This window comes from Plutella xylostella, chromosome 8, assembly GCF_932276165.1.
Source record: "Plutella xylostella chromosome 8, ilPluXylo3.1, whole genome shotgun sequence".
In the NCBI taxonomy this organism is placed as follows: domain Eukaryota; kingdom Metazoa; phylum Arthropoda; class Insecta; order Lepidoptera; family Plutellidae; genus Plutella; species Plutella xylostella.
This window is the reverse complement of record NC_063988.1, coordinates 6511379-6529669: the sequence shown is the minus strand read 5'-3', so window position 1 is coordinate 6529669 and position 18291 is coordinate 6511379. Positions and strand designations below refer to the sequence as shown.

At 37.6% G+C, this 18291-nt stretch overlaps 3 protein-coding genes across 3 annotated transcripts; all 3 read left to right on the top strand.

The window, feature by feature from the left end:
* The first annotated feature begins 691 nt into the window (after positions 1-691).
* Positions 692-1868, top strand: LOC125488916. The gene is made up of 2 exons (XM_048622835.1): positions 692-971; positions 1493-1868. The coding sequence occupies exons 1-2, from the start codon at positions 800-802 to the stop codon at positions 1636-1638; spliced, it is 318 nt and encodes a 105-aa protein (XP_048478792.1). The 5' UTR covers positions 692-799; the 3' UTR covers positions 1639-1868.
* Positions 1869-5094: 3226 nt separating this feature from the next.
* LOC105394500 (glycoprotein-N-acetylgalactosamine 3-beta-galactosyltransferase 1-like) lies at positions 5095-7394 on the top strand. Its single transcript, XM_038115436.2, has 6 exons — positions 5095-5422; positions 5757-5895; positions 6040-6136; positions 6313-6430; positions 6661-6812; positions 7269-7394. The coding sequence occupies exons 1-6, from the start codon at positions 5326-5328 to the stop codon at positions 7386-7388; spliced, it is 723 nt and encodes a 240-aa protein (XP_037971364.2). The 5' UTR covers positions 5095-5325; the 3' UTR covers positions 7389-7394.
* A 1461-nt stretch (positions 7395-8855) lies between these two features.
* Positions 8856-18228, top strand: LOC105391127 (glycoprotein-N-acetylgalactosamine 3-beta-galactosyltransferase 1). Its single transcript, XM_048622559.1, has 12 exons — positions 8856-9314; positions 9777-9915; positions 10505-10601; positions 10910-11036; positions 11305-11465; positions 11771-11932; positions 14693-14879; positions 15376-15514; positions 16017-16110; positions 16384-16513; positions 17506-17660; positions 18082-18228. The coding sequence occupies exons 1-12, from the start codon at positions 9095-9097 to the stop codon at positions 18226-18228; spliced, it is 1758 nt and encodes a 585-aa protein (XP_048478516.1). The 5' UTR covers positions 8856-9094.
* Positions 18229-18291: the final 63 nt, after the last annotated feature.

The following is an 18291-nucleotide window of genomic DNA, read 5'->3' as shown; positions in this document are numbered from 1 at the left end:
TTAAATTGTTCGTAAACTTCGCGACACTTTGGACCGATGACGTGTAACAGTATATTAATTTGGACTGTTACAGTCTTTTTTGATAGTTCACAAGCTTCAAAATAAACCAAAAATGATTTTTTCCAGTCTTCCCACGATTTGCACAGATTTCCTGACGTTACACTCGTTAAATTATTATCAAATTGAAAGGCCGATGGCGGCTTTAATACGGCCTCCATTTTTATTTATTCTAAATTTACTTTTTATTACACTTTTATATTATTTATAATTTCTACATTAACGGCACTTTTGTTTATTTGTTTCTTCTTCGTATTTTAAATTTGTTACGTTAAATTTTTATTCCGTACCGACTGCGCCATGTAAAGAGTACGTCAATGAAACACGAGTGCTGAGCTTGTACTGGTTTTTATTAATCATCATGCATACCCACATCTAATACAATTTTTTTTTATTTTTTTTTATTTATTTATTTATAATAAAATACATTTATTGATTAGCTATATAAAAGTGCCATTCCGACAAAGTACACGTTGCTTTACCCAATTTATAGGCAGGATGTTGAGGAACTTTTACGTGTGTTTACAAATGCAGTTTCATTGTTTGGTGCACCAAAACTCATTGTAACAGATAGAGGTAGAATGTATCAGTCTGCTAGGTTTCTAGACTTTGTAAAGGAGATAGGGTCAGACAAAACCAATCTCGACAGGACCAGTATGTGAACCGTAACAGATGCCCTCCAAGGGTGTTTAATGTGAACGATTTGGTCTTTGTGATTAAGTTTTCGCAGGCTACTGGGAAGATGGATCACGGCATGCGCGGCCCGTACAAAGTCACACGCGCTCTGCCAAGTGGGCGGTATGAGCTGCGGTTGTTGGCAAGTTCCTATGGGAAGACGACGCAAGCTGCTGCACAGTATATGGTGCCATGGAAAGGGGAGTGGTGCCCTGAGACTTGCGCTGCATTCTTTGAGCGTGAGTACATATGTTTGTGCACTTTAAGGGGTCTGCATTGCTATAGAGAGCCGTGTAGATCTCCATGTGATGAGACGGTAGGCGGACTGCGAGACGCCTACGTCAGGTAAACTGCGAGGTACCTGACAAGTCTCTCACGGGTACAAGTACATGTAGAGGACGGACTGCGAGACGATCCTTTTGGCGATTTGGTAATTGCCCTACATGATGGGTCATATGGAGGACGGACTGCGAGACGATCCTTTTGGCTATAAAATGCCCCATATGACAGCGAATGAACATGGATCCATGTGTATTGTGTGATGTACGGCTGATGATGACATGAGTTGTAATGTTAATGTGTGATGAATGGAACTTTATGAAGTACTAAGATACAGTCCTAGTACTGCATAAACATATCTAGCTAGTTGGTGTGTGTGTTTGATGACTGAAAAGGGCCTTGTAAGATGAAACGAATGGCTGTGAAGAGTAGGCCAATGTGCTATGCTAGCACTTGTTATAATGTTTTGTTCGTTTCGCAGAAGGCGACCTGTCCGAGGACACCACCACCCCCGCTCACCAGGACCCAGAGCCAGTCGCTGGTCCTTCCCGTCCTGCCAGCGAGACCCGCGAGGCACCCGCGCAGCACTTGCCGGACATATCAGATGCTGTCGAGGACGACGCATGATCAGGATGGCCGTGTTGGATCCTACTACCCTACGTAGGAGCAAGGGCCGGGCGTTCCCTATAAAAGCGCAGCGAACGGTGGCGCAGGCCTCTTTTCTCGGCTGGACTCGGTGGCGTGCGGAAGCTCTGCTCGTGGTGTAATCTGCTGTTCGGTATTTGTGTCTTTCTTTAATATCTATTGTTGATTTGTATAATTGGTAATAATTCTGTTCCTCTGTTTGTTAAGTTTGGTTATATTTTTTGTAAATACATGTGATTAGTTTTTAGGTTAATAAATAATTCTTTTTTTTTAATTGCAATTTCACTTCTGCCCTTACACTATAATATTATAAGTTAATGTTTTATTTATCGATATCGTACCGTACGTAGATAGTTACTACGAACCTACCTAAATATGTGACTTAAAAAAAAAACATTAAATTATTATTATGTGGTTCGAACATTTCGAATGAACCAGAATGAACGAACCTATGTGTCATAGCTATGTGCTATACTCTAGTGATGTAACGAATATTCGCATTCGCATTCGCGAATATTCGCATATTTTTGGATATTCGCATTCGCATTCGCAAAGTTTTGTGCGAATGTTTTGCGAATATCAGTAGGTACTTATTAGAAAAAGGTATTTTAAAATAATGTAAGTTAACAAAATCAAAATCCATTCGCCTAAGATAACCTTTTATTACAAGTCTCTTAATGACATTACCACTCTTACTTTATCATTCGGTTTTTATTTTTTTTGGGTAATGAAACTTTAGAAATAGTTAATACAAGGTGGGCCAAAAGTAATCACTCACCCTATTGGCAGTTGCTCTCATTTGTACAAATGGCAGCCAATTTCGGCGGAATAATTGTGTATAGTTTATTGTTATTCAGTTTTCGGGACGCCTTTTTTTCGTTTTATCTGTCATTTTTTCCTGCAAAATTTCCCGATTTCGCCGTTTGAGGCGGTTTTTGTGGGGTTTTTTGAAGACCTGTGTTTATGTGAATAAGCCCGTGTCTCTGAAAGCCCTTAAGGACAACATTTGACACCAGTGCGAGAATCTCTGGCCCGATGTTCTCGCTGAAGTGATGATAAATGCCATAAAAGGACCCGATGCCCGTATGGCAATCAATTGTGACGGCGTCCATTTGGCCGATATTATCTTCTAGACTTTACCAATAAAATTGCAAAGGTTCAAATAAACATAATCAAAAAAAATTATCCAAGTTTTTCATTTAGAAAAAAATTAGAGCCAAGCAACATCGGATGACTTCTATTGGTCCACCACTTAAAATGCAGACACCCAATAGCCCCTATTTTTTTAAACATTTAATAGAAAATTTAAATAAAATATTAACGTTTTTAGTTGGTAATATTCTATTCTGCTGCGTCGTTAAATGAAATTAAAAATTGCAGAAGTCGTCATTAAGTATTTTTTTTGCGCTTAGGAGCAAAATGCCTAATTTGGTGTTTTTTTTAATTGATTTTTTTCATTGCCCGTGAGTGTAAATAAACAAACAAAAAAGGTATTTTGACAGTATAGTGTCAGAGCAAGACAGCCATACATTTAAATACGGTTAATTGTTTCGTGTAAATCGTCCTCAGAAACTGCACACAGTCGCAATGTGTCGCAACTGTTACGAAGCTAAATAAAGTGTACTTAACAAAATTTTTTAAATTGCGTCTGGTAGGTATTGTTTAATCTAATTCGGAATGCGCCTAGAACGGAACGTACCTCGTTCAGTACGAGACTGCTACCAAACCATACAAATAACGCCAAATTTGAAAACAAACTGTATATTCGCATTCGCATTCGCATTCGCATTCGCGAATGTCGATATCAGATATTCGCATTCGCATTCGCATTCGCGAATGTCCAAAAACACACATTCGTTACATCACTACTATACTCTTCGATCCTATACTCTATAAGTATCTACAGTGCCACAAACTTATCTGTTCCGGTGACAGCTCACACGTAAATGTGTAATATTTCTTCATTCTATATGATTTTAAGTTTGCCAGTAGTAGTAATTCGCTCTTCTGGTTTCAATAAACCCACCTAATCTATATCAATATATAATTCATTAGTAAATAATGAGATATGGATCAATTTAGTTCGCTCTCACTGGAACAGATAAGTTTGTCGCACTATATGTCGCTACCATTACGCCATTTATGCCAGGTTTTCAGCGTTTAAAATTTCAGAATAAACTACTCTCAGGAACCTTACAACTTAGCGGTAGGTACTTATAGTAGACACATGCGCGTTTGCGGTTCGGTATTAAAATGGCCATAATAATTCAGTGCCTACAGCGGCAGCGCTTTGCTCTCGCGTTGAATTCTTTTATATGAAAGTTGACGGTAATGTTAAAAAGATAATTTACTTATTACCTATATTATTTACTTATGTAGGTATCTTTCGGTGAGTGAATGACATTTAAAGGAATAGATTATTATGGAAGGCATACACGTAGGTAGCTGAGAACAAGTGTAAAAAAAATATGAAAACAACTTATTTATTTAAGTATAAGTTACAAAAACAGTTATTAACATTCTTATAAATTCATGTTTGTGGATCTTGTGCATGTACATGTACGGTGGCCTGCGCCTTAAAGTATACAGGCGGAGTTTTTAAAATAGCGATCCCTGATGATGAAGGGACCAGCTACATCTGTTATAAATCCGGGGACGTGTTGTGTGTGATGTGTGTAGCAGTACTGTTTATGTGCTTGAGCAGCATGTGAGCTTGAGATCGCTATTTTAAAAACTCCACCTGTATAGTTTTGGTCGCAGGCCACCGTACATAACAGTCCAAAACAACTGACGTAATTTATTTCCAAACAATAAATTAATTGTTATGGATAACGCTGTTTTTGTTTTAATTATAAACAGGATGACTACATGAGAATTTCTGTTAAAACTAAAACATCCTCAACATATATAATAATTATTATTTCGTTAATGAAACAAAAGCCGACAAAAGATTCCTATTACTTATTACTGTATCTACATTATCTTAGTGAGCAAGGTTCCTTACTGTCTTTATGGCATTACATTCAGTTATTGGTTACGTCTGTATTTCGATAGCTGCGATTAAATATATTTATGTTAATTCTACGGAACTGAATAATGAAAAAATTTTCGCTGACAACGTAACTCATAAAATCAACCCAAGCAAAATACCTGTAAGAGGATTGAAAGATGTTGGTGATAACATTGGAAATTTTAGCTCGTGAGTTATTTAAGTCTACTATTATTTTAAAAATTTTGATTAATATACCTCTACATACAAATTGTTACTAAGAGCCCATTTATGCCTTAAACTACTTACTTATGTGTTGTTAGAATGATAAATTCATCACCATCATTAGGCAACAAGGACCCTTATTTCATTAGAATTGGCATAAAAAACCCAATATAAAGTAGGTATTTTTATAACAGTTTATCATGGAAGTAATAAGTACTTACTTACGTACGTACTTCCATGCCGTTTATAACGCCACCATTACCAGTATCATCAACCTATAGCAACAAAAAATAAGCAAAACTCTACTATATTTTATTTAGTTTTACAAAATCCTCAGAAATAACGGCTCCACCAATCCCAAAGTTGATACTATAGAAGAAAAGAGGGTATACAGTGATGTACACAGGACTGCAGCTGACGAGTATGCAAAGAAGGTCCGTGTACTGTGTTGGGTGATGACTTGTCCCAAATACCACAAGACCAGGGCGGCAGCAGTTAAAGCAACTTGGGGCAAAAGGTGTAATAAACTACTTTTTATAAGCACTGAAGCAGGTGAGAAAATATCATACGGAACATGTTATCCTGTTAGCCGGCAGTAGTATGTTGAGGGAGGCTATCTTAGATTAAAAACAAATGTTCATAGGTATATTGTTAATCGAAGGAGGCTAGGGAAGGAGTTTTGTGGTGCTCCTTGGGAGAGGCATGTCCAATTGTCCAGCGTAAGTGATATTCGGCTAATATAGATAAAATGATATCAAGTTGAACTACCCTTGGTACTTTTAAGACTTTAGTAATAATATGCATAGTAAACATTAGGTAAGCAGTTAGTTATAATGTAGGTTTTTATTTATCTTCTACCTAAAGTGATATTCAACACGTCTTACAGATGATACACTTCCGACGGTGAAACTCCCAATCATTGAAAATAAATCGTACCTTTGGGGCAAGACTAAAATGGCTTTTCTACATGTTTTTAAATACTATGCAGAGGAATACGACTGGTTTTTAAAAGCTGACGATGACACGTAAGTAGATTTTTTGTATTAATTGTAATTTAAAATGTCACAGTACCCATTCAGACTTTTTGAATGTAGGTACTTAATCGAAATCGTAATGTTTAATTGGTAATATATAATATCTAGCGTGGTTGGATGGATATCTTTTTTTAGGTACGTTATTGTTGAAAACCTTCAGTTGATGCTGTCACACTACAATACAACAAAACTTCTTTACTTCGGACATCGATACAACAAATATGTTAAACAGGTAAGTACTTCAATACTTAATCACAGACATTAAAATTTGCGAGACCATAAAGACATCCATAAATATTAATATCCAAAACTCAGTAGCCAATATTAAAAAATCACCCCGTGCCTATATAATTTAGGTGAATCTGTATAAATATTAAATATACCTAATACATCATATGCATTCTACAGGGGTACATGGCAGGGGGACCTGGATATGTCATAAGTAGGGGTGCTCTTAAAAAGTTTGGATCTGAACAAGAATCTAAGTGTAAACGGTGCAATTACAGCCAAGAGGACTGTGAAATGGGTAAGTCTTTTTATGGTCATCAGACAACAATCGTCGTCTGGTGAAGGTAGTCTTATCAGAAATATTAATCAACATCATGTAGTTTATATAGTTATCCTATATACTGACGAGTGTGTAGTACCTATCTCACTGAAGTCAGATGTTAATTATCCTTATACATTAGTTAGAAGTGTTTTCCAGGATTTAAAGTTTTCAGATGGCAATGTAAATAAAGCTAGTTACGTTTCCAGGGATATGTCTAGCTGCTTTAGGAGTTAAGGCTATGGACTCCCGAGACTTTTATCAAAGGGAGAGATTTATGGTAATGGGTCCGTCGGAGCATATGTTCCCGTCATCTAAACACTGGTGGTATACAGACTACGTTTACTACCAACCTCGCAGTGTAAGTACTTATTCACACCCATGTACCTACCTAGGTACATGAATGACTGAAGCCGAATATTATTTAATAAATTAAATCTCCGTTAAATATAGAGTAATTGACACTTTAAAGTGGGATCGAAACTAGAGTCCGAGCTGAAAGTCCGATAGCCGCGTCGCTGATCTAAATGTACATAATATTATTTACACTATGGCTGCATATAACTAATGTCAGATATAGCATGATAGGTAAGCTAGATTAGTTCTCTATTTTGTCGTAGGGCTTCAGTAGTGGTTGTGACACGCTCTCGGGTAACTACACGAGAGGATACCTTATACAGAGTGTTCAAATCTGTACAGTTCAGATGAACCCTGGAAAGTCAGCCGACTAACTGGCTTATTATCGTCACCAAGCTGATGAAGAAGAATCTAACAAAAATACATATATCAATAATATTATTTATCCTATTTGTTTCAGGGGTTTGATTGCTGTTCAGACTACGCAATTTCATTTCACTATGTCACTCCTGAAGCTATGTATACACTTGATTATTTATTTTATCATTTAACACCTTATGGCATAGATTTTAACCGTTAAATATACGTTCAACAGTCAGGTTAAAAACCAGCCAAAGCTATGTTCCTTTTTATTGCTCGCGAGTTTCTCTATAGCATTATACTTATAGAATATTTTTTGTACGTTGTAGGTATATGCGTATTATGATGTGATATAATACCTATATTATTCTATACTCTATTCTTAAGCCTGGAACAATGCAATATAACAATAGTATCATTAATTTGTTTTGAAGAGATAATAATTTCTATTGATTGATTGACGAAATAATATTATAATCATTACCTAAGTATTATTGTCAGCATACAAATGTAAATTTTGCGTGTCTTAGGTAGTTAGTGTTAATAAAATTAAAGTTTAAAAGTAAATAAAATACTAATGATTGAGTGCATGGATATGACGCTTTTAAACACTTTTAGTGCAATAGTAATACAAGTTCTAGTAAATATGAAAACATCAGCAGGAACAGAAGATTTACAGTATGTAGATAAGATAAGATAAGATAAGAAGCCTTTTATTTCCCAAAATTTCTTTCGTATACAGTTGTGTTTCTAACTAAATATTAAATTATCAATTCATTTACATCATGCAAAAAAATTAATGAATCTAATTATTAAAATTATAATTCAACTTAAGTTAATTATAGTTAATTAATATAGGTATTTCATTTACTTACTTAGTATAACATTCATTTCATTTAACATTATTATACATTAATATAATAGTGCAATATATAATAGTGTATAGAATAGAATAGAATAATATATTTTTAGATTTATTATGTACATGCAATTATTTTATTAAATAAGCTCATTATTATATTTATATGCATTCCTGTAATTATTTTAATATACATTTTTTTATTAAGAATTATATTTAGTTTAAGTTAATGGGTAGCCCAGTATTGGGCATAGGCCTCCTCCATCGATCGCCACTGGTCTCTGTCGGCGGCGAGCTGCGTCCAGTTGATGCCGGCGGCGCTCACGAGGTCGTCCCGCCAGCGACGGCGCGGCCGGCCGGGGGGGCGGCGCGCCTCGCGCGGGTACCAGTGTAGCATCTTCTCACTCCAGCGCCCGTCGGTTGTTCTGGCTAGGTGGCCCGCCCATCTCCATTTTAGTTGGCACACTAATTTGGCAGCGTCAGTAATATTTGTTGTATTTCTAATTATTGTATTTCTTACTTTGTTTCTTAAAGTCAGACCGAGCATGCTTCTTTCTTACAGTATGTAGTAAATGTTATTATGTATAGCTATGATGTAATATTATTATACTTATTACGACGATATGTAAAAACTTTGCTTAAATAATTTATGTATGCCAAATATAAGTATCCACCGACCTATATAAGCGTCCACCTTTCGGAATTTTACGCAACGGTCGCATTCAGCATTCTTTGTATTCAAATTCACACAAGTCCGTCCACTTCATTGGCATTGCCGACGCCGTTTCTCCATACATTTATGAAAATCTGTTTGGTCTAATACGATAACGATGGCTAGATGCTTATTTATTTATATTGTTCATGGAGAACCAACAGCATATGGTAACAAAATAAAAAAAAACTACAAAACACGGAAATGCCATTAATATTTTCCCACCAATAGTGACAAAAATTAATGACTATAGTTAGTTAATAATAAAAAATAAACTATAATTATTACATAATAACAGCAGCAAGCGCCACGCCTAAATATTATTATCCCTTTTTACCTTTATAAAGAATTTTATATGCATTTCAGCCCTCCTGAAATCCCTATAACCCTCGGCCACTTCTACCTAGAGGCAGCACATGTGAACACCCGGACCGCTGTATCGGATTACCTCTCGAGGCAAGTGCGTGTGCTGTGCTGGGTGATGACGCACCCTCGCGGCCACCAGAGGGCGCTGCACGCTATGAACACTTGGGGGAAACGGTGCAATAAGGTGTTACTTATGAGCACGGAAAAAGGTAACTTGCAAACTTAATTTTACGACCATGCAACAAAAATAACGGAGTACTAGAGTAGAGTTAGGGGAATCCAACTTCAATCAGCCTTTTTCGGTTTCATCATCATCATCTCCACCATAGGACGTCCACTGCTGAACATGCTGGCATCCCCATGCATATTTTCCACCTTGTCCCATCGGAACATGCTTTTTCTGTGCCTTCTGTTAATCCAAGCCGTAATTCACCACAGACGACGAATAATAATATTAATTGAGCGCTTCATCCAATTTACGGTATCAGCTACCAGAAGAAGAGAACATAGCCGTTCCCGAAAGGATCCTCCTCCGGTTCCTGACATACGTAACGTAAAGAGCGTCGAACGAATATCAGCGAATGATACTCCAATCAAGGACTGACGCTTATCTGACTGGTTTTAATCCACTCGATATCAAAAATTGCCTGAAAACTGAAATATTGTTCTAGATCCACGGGTACCTACAATTCCTTTAGAGGTGCAGGAGGGAAAAGATTACCTGTATTGGAAGTCGCTAGCTGCTTTCGCATACATTTACGACAACCACCGCAAGGAGGCTGACTGGTTCCTTAAAGCTGACGATGACACGTACGTAATAAGGTTTCTGGCGACTATGTTGCAAAGTACGTGTCAGCAATTGAGTGTTACATAGTGGAGTCACGGGTACCACACGCCAGTAGCCCACGTCACTCCGCCTTCGCCACACCTATTGATAAAAATGTGTTTTGTGTAACTTTGTGTTTTCGAACAAAACAAATATTTGGTTTTTTCTCTCATTTAATTGTATCCTTCTGATTAGGACTATTTCAATACTAATTACCCCAAAGTAGTGACCCCGACGTATCCAATAGTACCTACTTTGGCAGTAATCCCGGTGCAGTATTGGTTGTTTGTGCGACATGGGAACGTAGATAATATAAGACGTGTGACGAAAGAAGATATAAACCTTTGGATTGAAGGTTTCGTGGAGGTATGATAGTATGGGTATACTAGGCTATTATACAGGATATTCACAGCGGAATTGAATGAGTAAGCCCTCGAAATAAAATACAATTGACCTCACTTCGGACCTCTCCCTGATTTAGATTGAGTTCCACCCGTTAGTTTTTTTTGTTGTTATATACTTAATTAAGTATTATAAACTCATTATTTTTATTCATTGAAAATATTGTAACAGGTTCGTGATCGTAGAAAACGTACGTTTTATGCTATCCATCTACAATCACAGCGAGCCTTTATACTTCGGTCACCGGTTTCAGCATTTCACCTCTCAGGTAAGAATATAAGTATATGGGTATCGGACAGCTGATATATCTACACAAAAACATAGATACCTAGATACATAATTATTAATTATAAATATCAACACCCAAGATCCGAGTATAAATATCTGTGTTTAAACAAGTATCTGCCCCAGCCGGGAATCGAACCCGGGACCTTCGGCATAGGAGTCATAGTCACTAACCACTACACCAGTCGGCCGTCAAGTCCGACCTTATTTTAAAGTTCCTTCGTATGACTCAGCTATAATATTTTACAAATGGCTAAGACGTTTAGGTCTTAATTCATAACCATTTCCTAGGGTTACATGAGCGGCGGCGCCGGCTATGTTCTAAGCGGAGCTGCGCTAGACCGCCTCATACAACATGGATATTACGGAAACAGGTGTACTTCTATCGATTTCCATGGAGCTGAGGACGTTTCAATTGGTATTTTACTTTTTCTGACCAACTTGCTATCTGCTGATGTAATAATCAGCCAATAATCATCCACTGCTGGACATAGGCCTAAGGAGCGCCACAACACTCGGTCCTCATCCAGCTACTACCGGCTACGGCTGCCCGCCTAAGGTCGTCGGTGCAGATCACTGATGTAATAGTAGTACATTGTTAAAGAAGGGGTGAAAGATGCCAAAAATAACATTATTTGCTTCGGGGTAATAGCTAATTTAATTACTCGAACTCAACACATTTCCAGGTGTATGCCTGGACGACCTCCAAGTGAAAGCGATGGACTCAAGGGATGTTTATCTACGGGAGAGGTTCTTCCCCTTCATCCCCTCCCTACACATGTTCCCCTCCTCACGGGAGGGAGTGCCCTCATGGTATCAGCTGTACACGCTTTATCCGCAAAATGACGTAAGATATCTGTATACATATTTAATATTAGAAAAGAAAGTAAAATTATCTAATGAACTCAATAACGACTGGCTTAAATACATATTACAAAATATATTTTATCTATTAATTGTTGTGTAAACCATGTCATGTTATAAAGAAAAAACGAGAGCCATGAAATATGAAACTTTTTCTGTCCTACGAAGATTTCTAGTAAACTGCATGAATACTTTACTTAGATTTCTAGTAATCTTTCTTCGAGTCCATCACTGATAAAATACCACAATGCATAGTTACAGATTTCAGATTATTTATTATATTTTCAGGGCATCAACTGTTGTTCAGACTTCGCTATAAGTTTCCACTACATTTTACCTGAAGAAATGCATCTTTTTGATTATTTGCTTTACCACCTTAGGCCTTACGGGGTCGACTACAAACATTCCATGTACGACCAAGCTATGTATAATTTGAAAACTGATGGGAAATAATAAAAGTATTTTAAACTAGGTAGTTAGATGTTTTATTTTACTCTATTCATAATAATTTCAGTGTTCACAGGCAGGAAGCCACTAAACCCTTCCTCTAATGGTGATAAAATGAACTACCTACCATACAATAAAAATCATCCATCATGTAAATACAAAATTTCATTTTATTATGTAAGTAATAAGGACCGGTAACCGCCCGTTTCTCAAGGAAGAGATACGGGTTCGAATCCCGGCGCTGACATGTACCAATGGGTTCTTTTAACTTAAGTACAATGTATACCATCGCTCTTACGGTGAAGGAAAACATCGTGAGGAAACCTGCATATCTAGATTTAGCACATCTAGATATGTGAACCCACCAACCCGCAGTGGACCAGCGTGGTGGGAAATGGTCCGAGCTTAGGAAGGCAGTTTAGACCCTGGGGATATGCACCAAGGTTCCACTCGAGAGAGCCAGGTGCAGTTACTTACAACCCCACAGAGAATAGAATAGAATATGTAAGTAAAATTAAATTAATTATGCATGATAACAAAAATTATTCCCAGAATCATAAAAATTTCAAACAACAGTGACGTCGTTGTTTTCATGAAACCTGTTTACAGACGACAGAGAAGAGGAGGCCAGAAGGAATTCCCGACATTCTTTGACTCGAGTAAACAAACGACATTCAACACAATACTTAGTAAAGTTTACAGACCCAGTTATCATGATAGAGCCAGTCAGTGAACTGAAACACACGAAGAAATGGAAAAAAGCGTTAAGTAACACAATTTTGTAACAAATACTTTTTTATCAAAAACCAATCAAGTGGAGATCCATACTATCAAAAAAAGGTAGATTTATCGAAGTGTGTGCCAAAATTACGATCAATTAAACAACAGAAATAAATATCATACAGTCCAGTGCTTACAAATAAAATATCAGAAATGGCACGACCAATGCAAGTTATCAAGTGGCTATCAATCATAATAATTTTATTAGCTAAGGCATGTGAAGCAAAAAGAAAGATGACCATACAAGGAATTACCCTTGATCCAACGATGTTCCTGCAAGATTACGAAGATGTGTTAGCAGATGTGAATATTAACATAAAACCAACTAAAAATAAAATCATAAGACCCAGATCTTCACAAGTATGTTATAAAGGTGATCGCAGTTGCATTGGTGGTAATGGTGGAAATTCAAATTCATCTCCATCTAATTATGCGATCAAAGCAAGGAAACCCCCTTCTTCTATTTCCATCTCTTCTTTGACCGGGAAGGCGGCCTTATGCCTGGGACGTTTAATCGGCTCTTTTGAAATTGGAGAGAAAATACTACACGCATTTTTAAATAACTTTGACGAATTTGTGGTTAACATCAAAATTCCAGCTGTTCTATTAGATAATTAATTTTGTGTGTTATGCAAGTGTGCGTCGAAATTACATTGATTTATGCAACCGTAATAAATAAATACATATTATATACTTAAGTTTTAAAATCTGGGCATTTTATTTTATCTCTTTGTAAAAATGCTATGCAAGTACGTTTTATGACTTAGATACCCCCATGAAAAGTTCCAAAAAACCACGGCCCTAAGTCCCGCAGCCCCGCTATCCCGGCCTCCGCTAGCGGTCACGGTTCCGGCGGGGCAGAGGGTACTAACAATCTCCGGCAGAGACCCGGCTACCAACATGCCAAGGGAGGGACGGCAATCAGTCGGTAGACCGCCGACCCGTTGGTCCGATGACATTAGGAGAGTAACTGGATGAGTGTAGCACAGGACCGTGGGACTTGGCATTATGGAGAAGGCCTATACCCTGCAATGTGTTAACATAGGCTATTGATGATGTTGATGAAGTACCTTAAAATTAAAGATTTTCCAGCATTTCACTTGCTGCAATTTATTACATAGTCTCGAACTCTTTTTCCAGATGTATGCAGTCATTTGACAATCACTCTTCCATCCGCAATCAATGAATAGTTTGGGGCTGGAATATCAAAAATACAATTGTTCATACAAAAGACATCAACGCGTTCACTGAACTTTCAAAAACTTCAAATTGAATCAAAATCGTCCCGTCATTGAGGTCGTAGAACAAGTTTATGAAATTTCCTGATAGGTATACCCGGTGTAATTATATAGGTCTTGTCTACTCCAATAAATATAAATAACTGATGAGAATATTATACGGAAGTAAAGAACATCATGTCCTGTTTATAAAAACACTATAACTAATAACTAAACAAAACTGTTTAGATTTACGAACCAGTGTTCATTTGAGGTTTAAGTACTCGTAATTCTTCAGACGATTTCATATCATTAACGAGTGTGGGTAAAAGTTAGGTATTCACACCATAAGCAATGATATCACGAGATATGATTTTCAGTGTTACAGTATTTTTGGTTTTATTAAATTCAGTGAGTTCGCATTATAGAGCCAATTCAACATTGAATAGGTGAGTACGACTTTGGTATAATTCATTATCTTTAATTCACAATTTCATATTACCTATCTAGGGACCCTAGTAGCAGACCATTTAGATTCATTGAGACTGTTCTGACGTGTAGACCATTTGCAATCAGTTCGACGTTTCAAGAAGTGTTAACATAAAAATGTACCTACCTTACACTTGGAGGCTTATCCTTTACGAAATTCAGGAACAGAATGATATTTTATTTAACTATAGTAGGTATACTTATCTGCCTACATAAAGAATTGTAAGAGAAGAAAGAAGTCTTTAAAAAAAATGAAGTACCTATATTTTAAATTTTTCATAGACGCAGCTTGGAACCCCCCAAGCCAGCAGTAATAAAGACAGTTGCGGGGGCCTACTCCAGCTTCGTGAAGATCCTGTGCTGGGTCATGACCCGCCCCGAGACCCACGCGACCCGGGCGGCCCACGTGAAGGCCACTTGGGGCAAGCGGTGCGATATCCTGCTCTTTATGAGCACTGAGAAAGGTAATGACTTTTACAAATTAATACGAACGCAAATTCGGTCTTCTTCTTAGTGTATATTGCAATAAATACAGGGTGTAGCGTTAGGTAATAGTGGTCCAAGGTTCCCTACGAGTCTACGAAACTATTTTTTTCTAATATGCATACTTCGATAACATTAAACCGAAGCTTTCATAGTGCGATGGGTTGTTGCTTCGAGGGTTTTTTTGTTCGACGTATCTTAACACCGAACATCTTACTACGGCATATTGTTTCTCCAACATTTATTTGTCCGATGTAACGATGTGACAATTTTTATACAACCATCTTACAGTTAATGGAAGCTGAATGATTAATTTATTATCAGATCTAACTACTTACATACGTACCTGCCTACTTATTATTTACGCCTTAAAATTTGAACAATTCTCAAAATACAAATCACTCATAAGTTTTTGTATTTTGAGAATTGTTAATGTAGTTCAATCAATGAAATTTATCCCTTATTATACCTTTTCAGATAATTCTCTCCCTACGGTGAAGCTGAATGTTCAGGAAGGTCCTGACTTCCTGTGGCGCAAGACTCGAACTGCCTTCAGATACGTGCACAGGCACTATATAGACCGCGCCGACTGGTTCCTGAAAGCTGACGATGATACGTAATAAAATTCACATACAATGGGCTTTTTTAATTTTAAAATACTTGCACATAAATACAAGGGCGTACCCAGGATTTCAGCTAGGGGGGGCAGCTCATACCTGTTCCGAGATGATGCTCGGTCGGGTTATATTGAAACATTATAGATAAAAGAATATTAAATCAAAATATCTGACTAAAATGAAAAGATACTTTGTTTCCAATACTTCATATTGCGCACAGTAAGTAACACGTTTTAATTCCCACTTGGCAGGAAAATTTACGTTTATTTTATCTTCTGGGGTGGGGGGGCAGCTGCCCCCCCCCCCTGCTCCTACCTGGGTACGCCCTTGCATAAATACATTGAAATATGCTTGCATATAAATACCTACGAACATAAAATACTTACGTAGGTAGGTACCTACTTGCACAAATTTGCCTATACATTGAACACCATATAGGTACCTACCTAAATACGTAGGGTACCTAACGTAATTTACTTAATAAAAACTTGTATTTTTCAGATACGTTATTGTAGAAAATCTTCGCTTCATGTTGTTTAATTACGATACTCAGAGACCTATTTATTTCGGGCATCGCTGCAAAGATAAAAGCAAGGTAACAACTTTAAATTATATTATATGCAAATCCGCCACATGAGTTTAAACCCGCAGGATCTTCCATACAAGAGTCATTACTCCTAATCCATCCTGACCGCATGATCCGGCCGTTATGTCAGTCCAAATACAAATATATGTACCTATCTCTTATGCCATGAATACGATCTTTGCTTACTTACTTACGTACTTAACTATACTGCGTATAGTCCTACTTACATAGGTAATTTCTGAACACCTACATTGCTCACCTCAAGTATTCTTTTCCAAGCAGCAAAGTTACATGAGCGGCGGGGCTGGGTACGTGCTGAGCAGGGATGCTCTGGATAAACTTATCAACACGGGGCTGCCGGCCCACGCCCCCTGCAGCAAGCGGGGCCAAGGGAATGAGGATTTGCAGATGGGTATTTGTCACATTACTAATGTTACATTAGTTAGTAAGGTGTCCTGTTCACTCTGAACACTGACCCATGGCAATTTATCACTTCACTAACTATATAATAGTACTTAAAAATTAAAGGAAAATAGCTTCCAGTGCCTGACTGTATGTATGTCGCAGGCATCTGGTTTAATCTCCTGTTTGATTGAACCGCTAGCCCGTTCATTGGATGACGCTGCTTAGTTGTATGACTAGGCCGAACGTTGATTGCACAAGCGCCACAAAACGTCCAACTAGTTAGCTGACTTAAAATCAGTCAGGACGTGAACAAAACAAATATGGCGTCTAACAGCTGATACAAAAAGCCTATATTGTTAGTTTTTTCCAAATAAATTAGCTTTAAAGTGCGTTATTTGTGTTAAAATAGTGTGACAACATGGATTTACCTAAAATTACGCCGCGGGCGGATAGTTTCAAAGAAAAAATTGGCGTAACTGGATAATTATAAACAACAATATGAAGGTACGTTTATTGTTATTGTTTAGTTAATTTGTGAGATAAGAGCTTTGTAACATAGTCTTTTTGTTGACTCTTGTCTGGTCATGTTCACCCTAACCAGACATTACAAAGTTGCTATACTATATCCCATTCAACGACTCCGCTGAATGACGTTCAGTCAAGACGTCGAACGTTACAATCAACGACTTGACGAGTTGTCCTTTAGTCATACAACTGAATAGCGCCATCCAATGAACGGGCTAGTGGTTCAATCAAACAGGAGATTAAACCAGATGCCTGCGACATGTATACTTTAAAATTAAACAACGGATTTTTTGCAGTTTTTTTTTGTTTTTTGTACCTACCTATACGTAGAGTAATTTAAGAGGAAGGTTTATAATACGTAGGTATATTTATGTACAATAACATGCTTAATATATTCGAAAAAACGTGTACATGCAAGTGCATAAAGTACTTACCCCATTCTCCACTGATCACCTCTTCTTCTCTCGCATCCAGGCAAATGTCTCGAGAGCATCGGCGTGAGGGCCATGGACTCCAGAGACCTGTACTCTCGGGAGAGGTTCCTCCCTCTCGCACTCACCAACCAGTTCCCCGTGGACTTCAAGAAACACCCGTGGGAACATCCAACTACTTATTATAAGAGTAGGAAGGTAAGCCAGTACATACCTAATTAAGAAAAAAACTAGATTTCTAAAGTAAGGTAACCTCAATTTCATGATAAAAAAAGCTCGTACGTACAGTCAGCTGCTTTAGTAGCTATACACTTTTGTACCTTGTCAAAATACCTACTAAACAAAACGTCAATGTTTGAATGAATGAATAGGCAGTTAGTGAGTTTGACAAGGTTCAAAAGTGTATAAATAGCTACTAAAGCAGGCAGCAGCTGACTGAACCTACAGCGGAGATCGTTTCAGGTGACTTTAGAAGAAGAAATATTTCATTTATAGTTAGAGTTACCTTATAGGTAATTTATTAGTGCGCGCTATTTATTAAATTTATTTAGCGATATCGGAGCGATAATGCGCTCCGAATCCTATCTCGTCATTCGTTTATAAATGTAATTTTTTGCAGGGTTTCGATTGCTGTTCAGACTTCGCGATCACATTCCACGGCATCGACCCCCAAAGCATGTACCTGTTGGACGCCCTCGTGTACCACATACGACCTTACGGCATCGACTATAAACATGACCCATCTTCTGACAGTTATGAGCAGTAAAGTCTCATTGGCTTAACTATAGTATAATGTGCTAGCTATAGCTACCTTTACATAAAAGCTTTA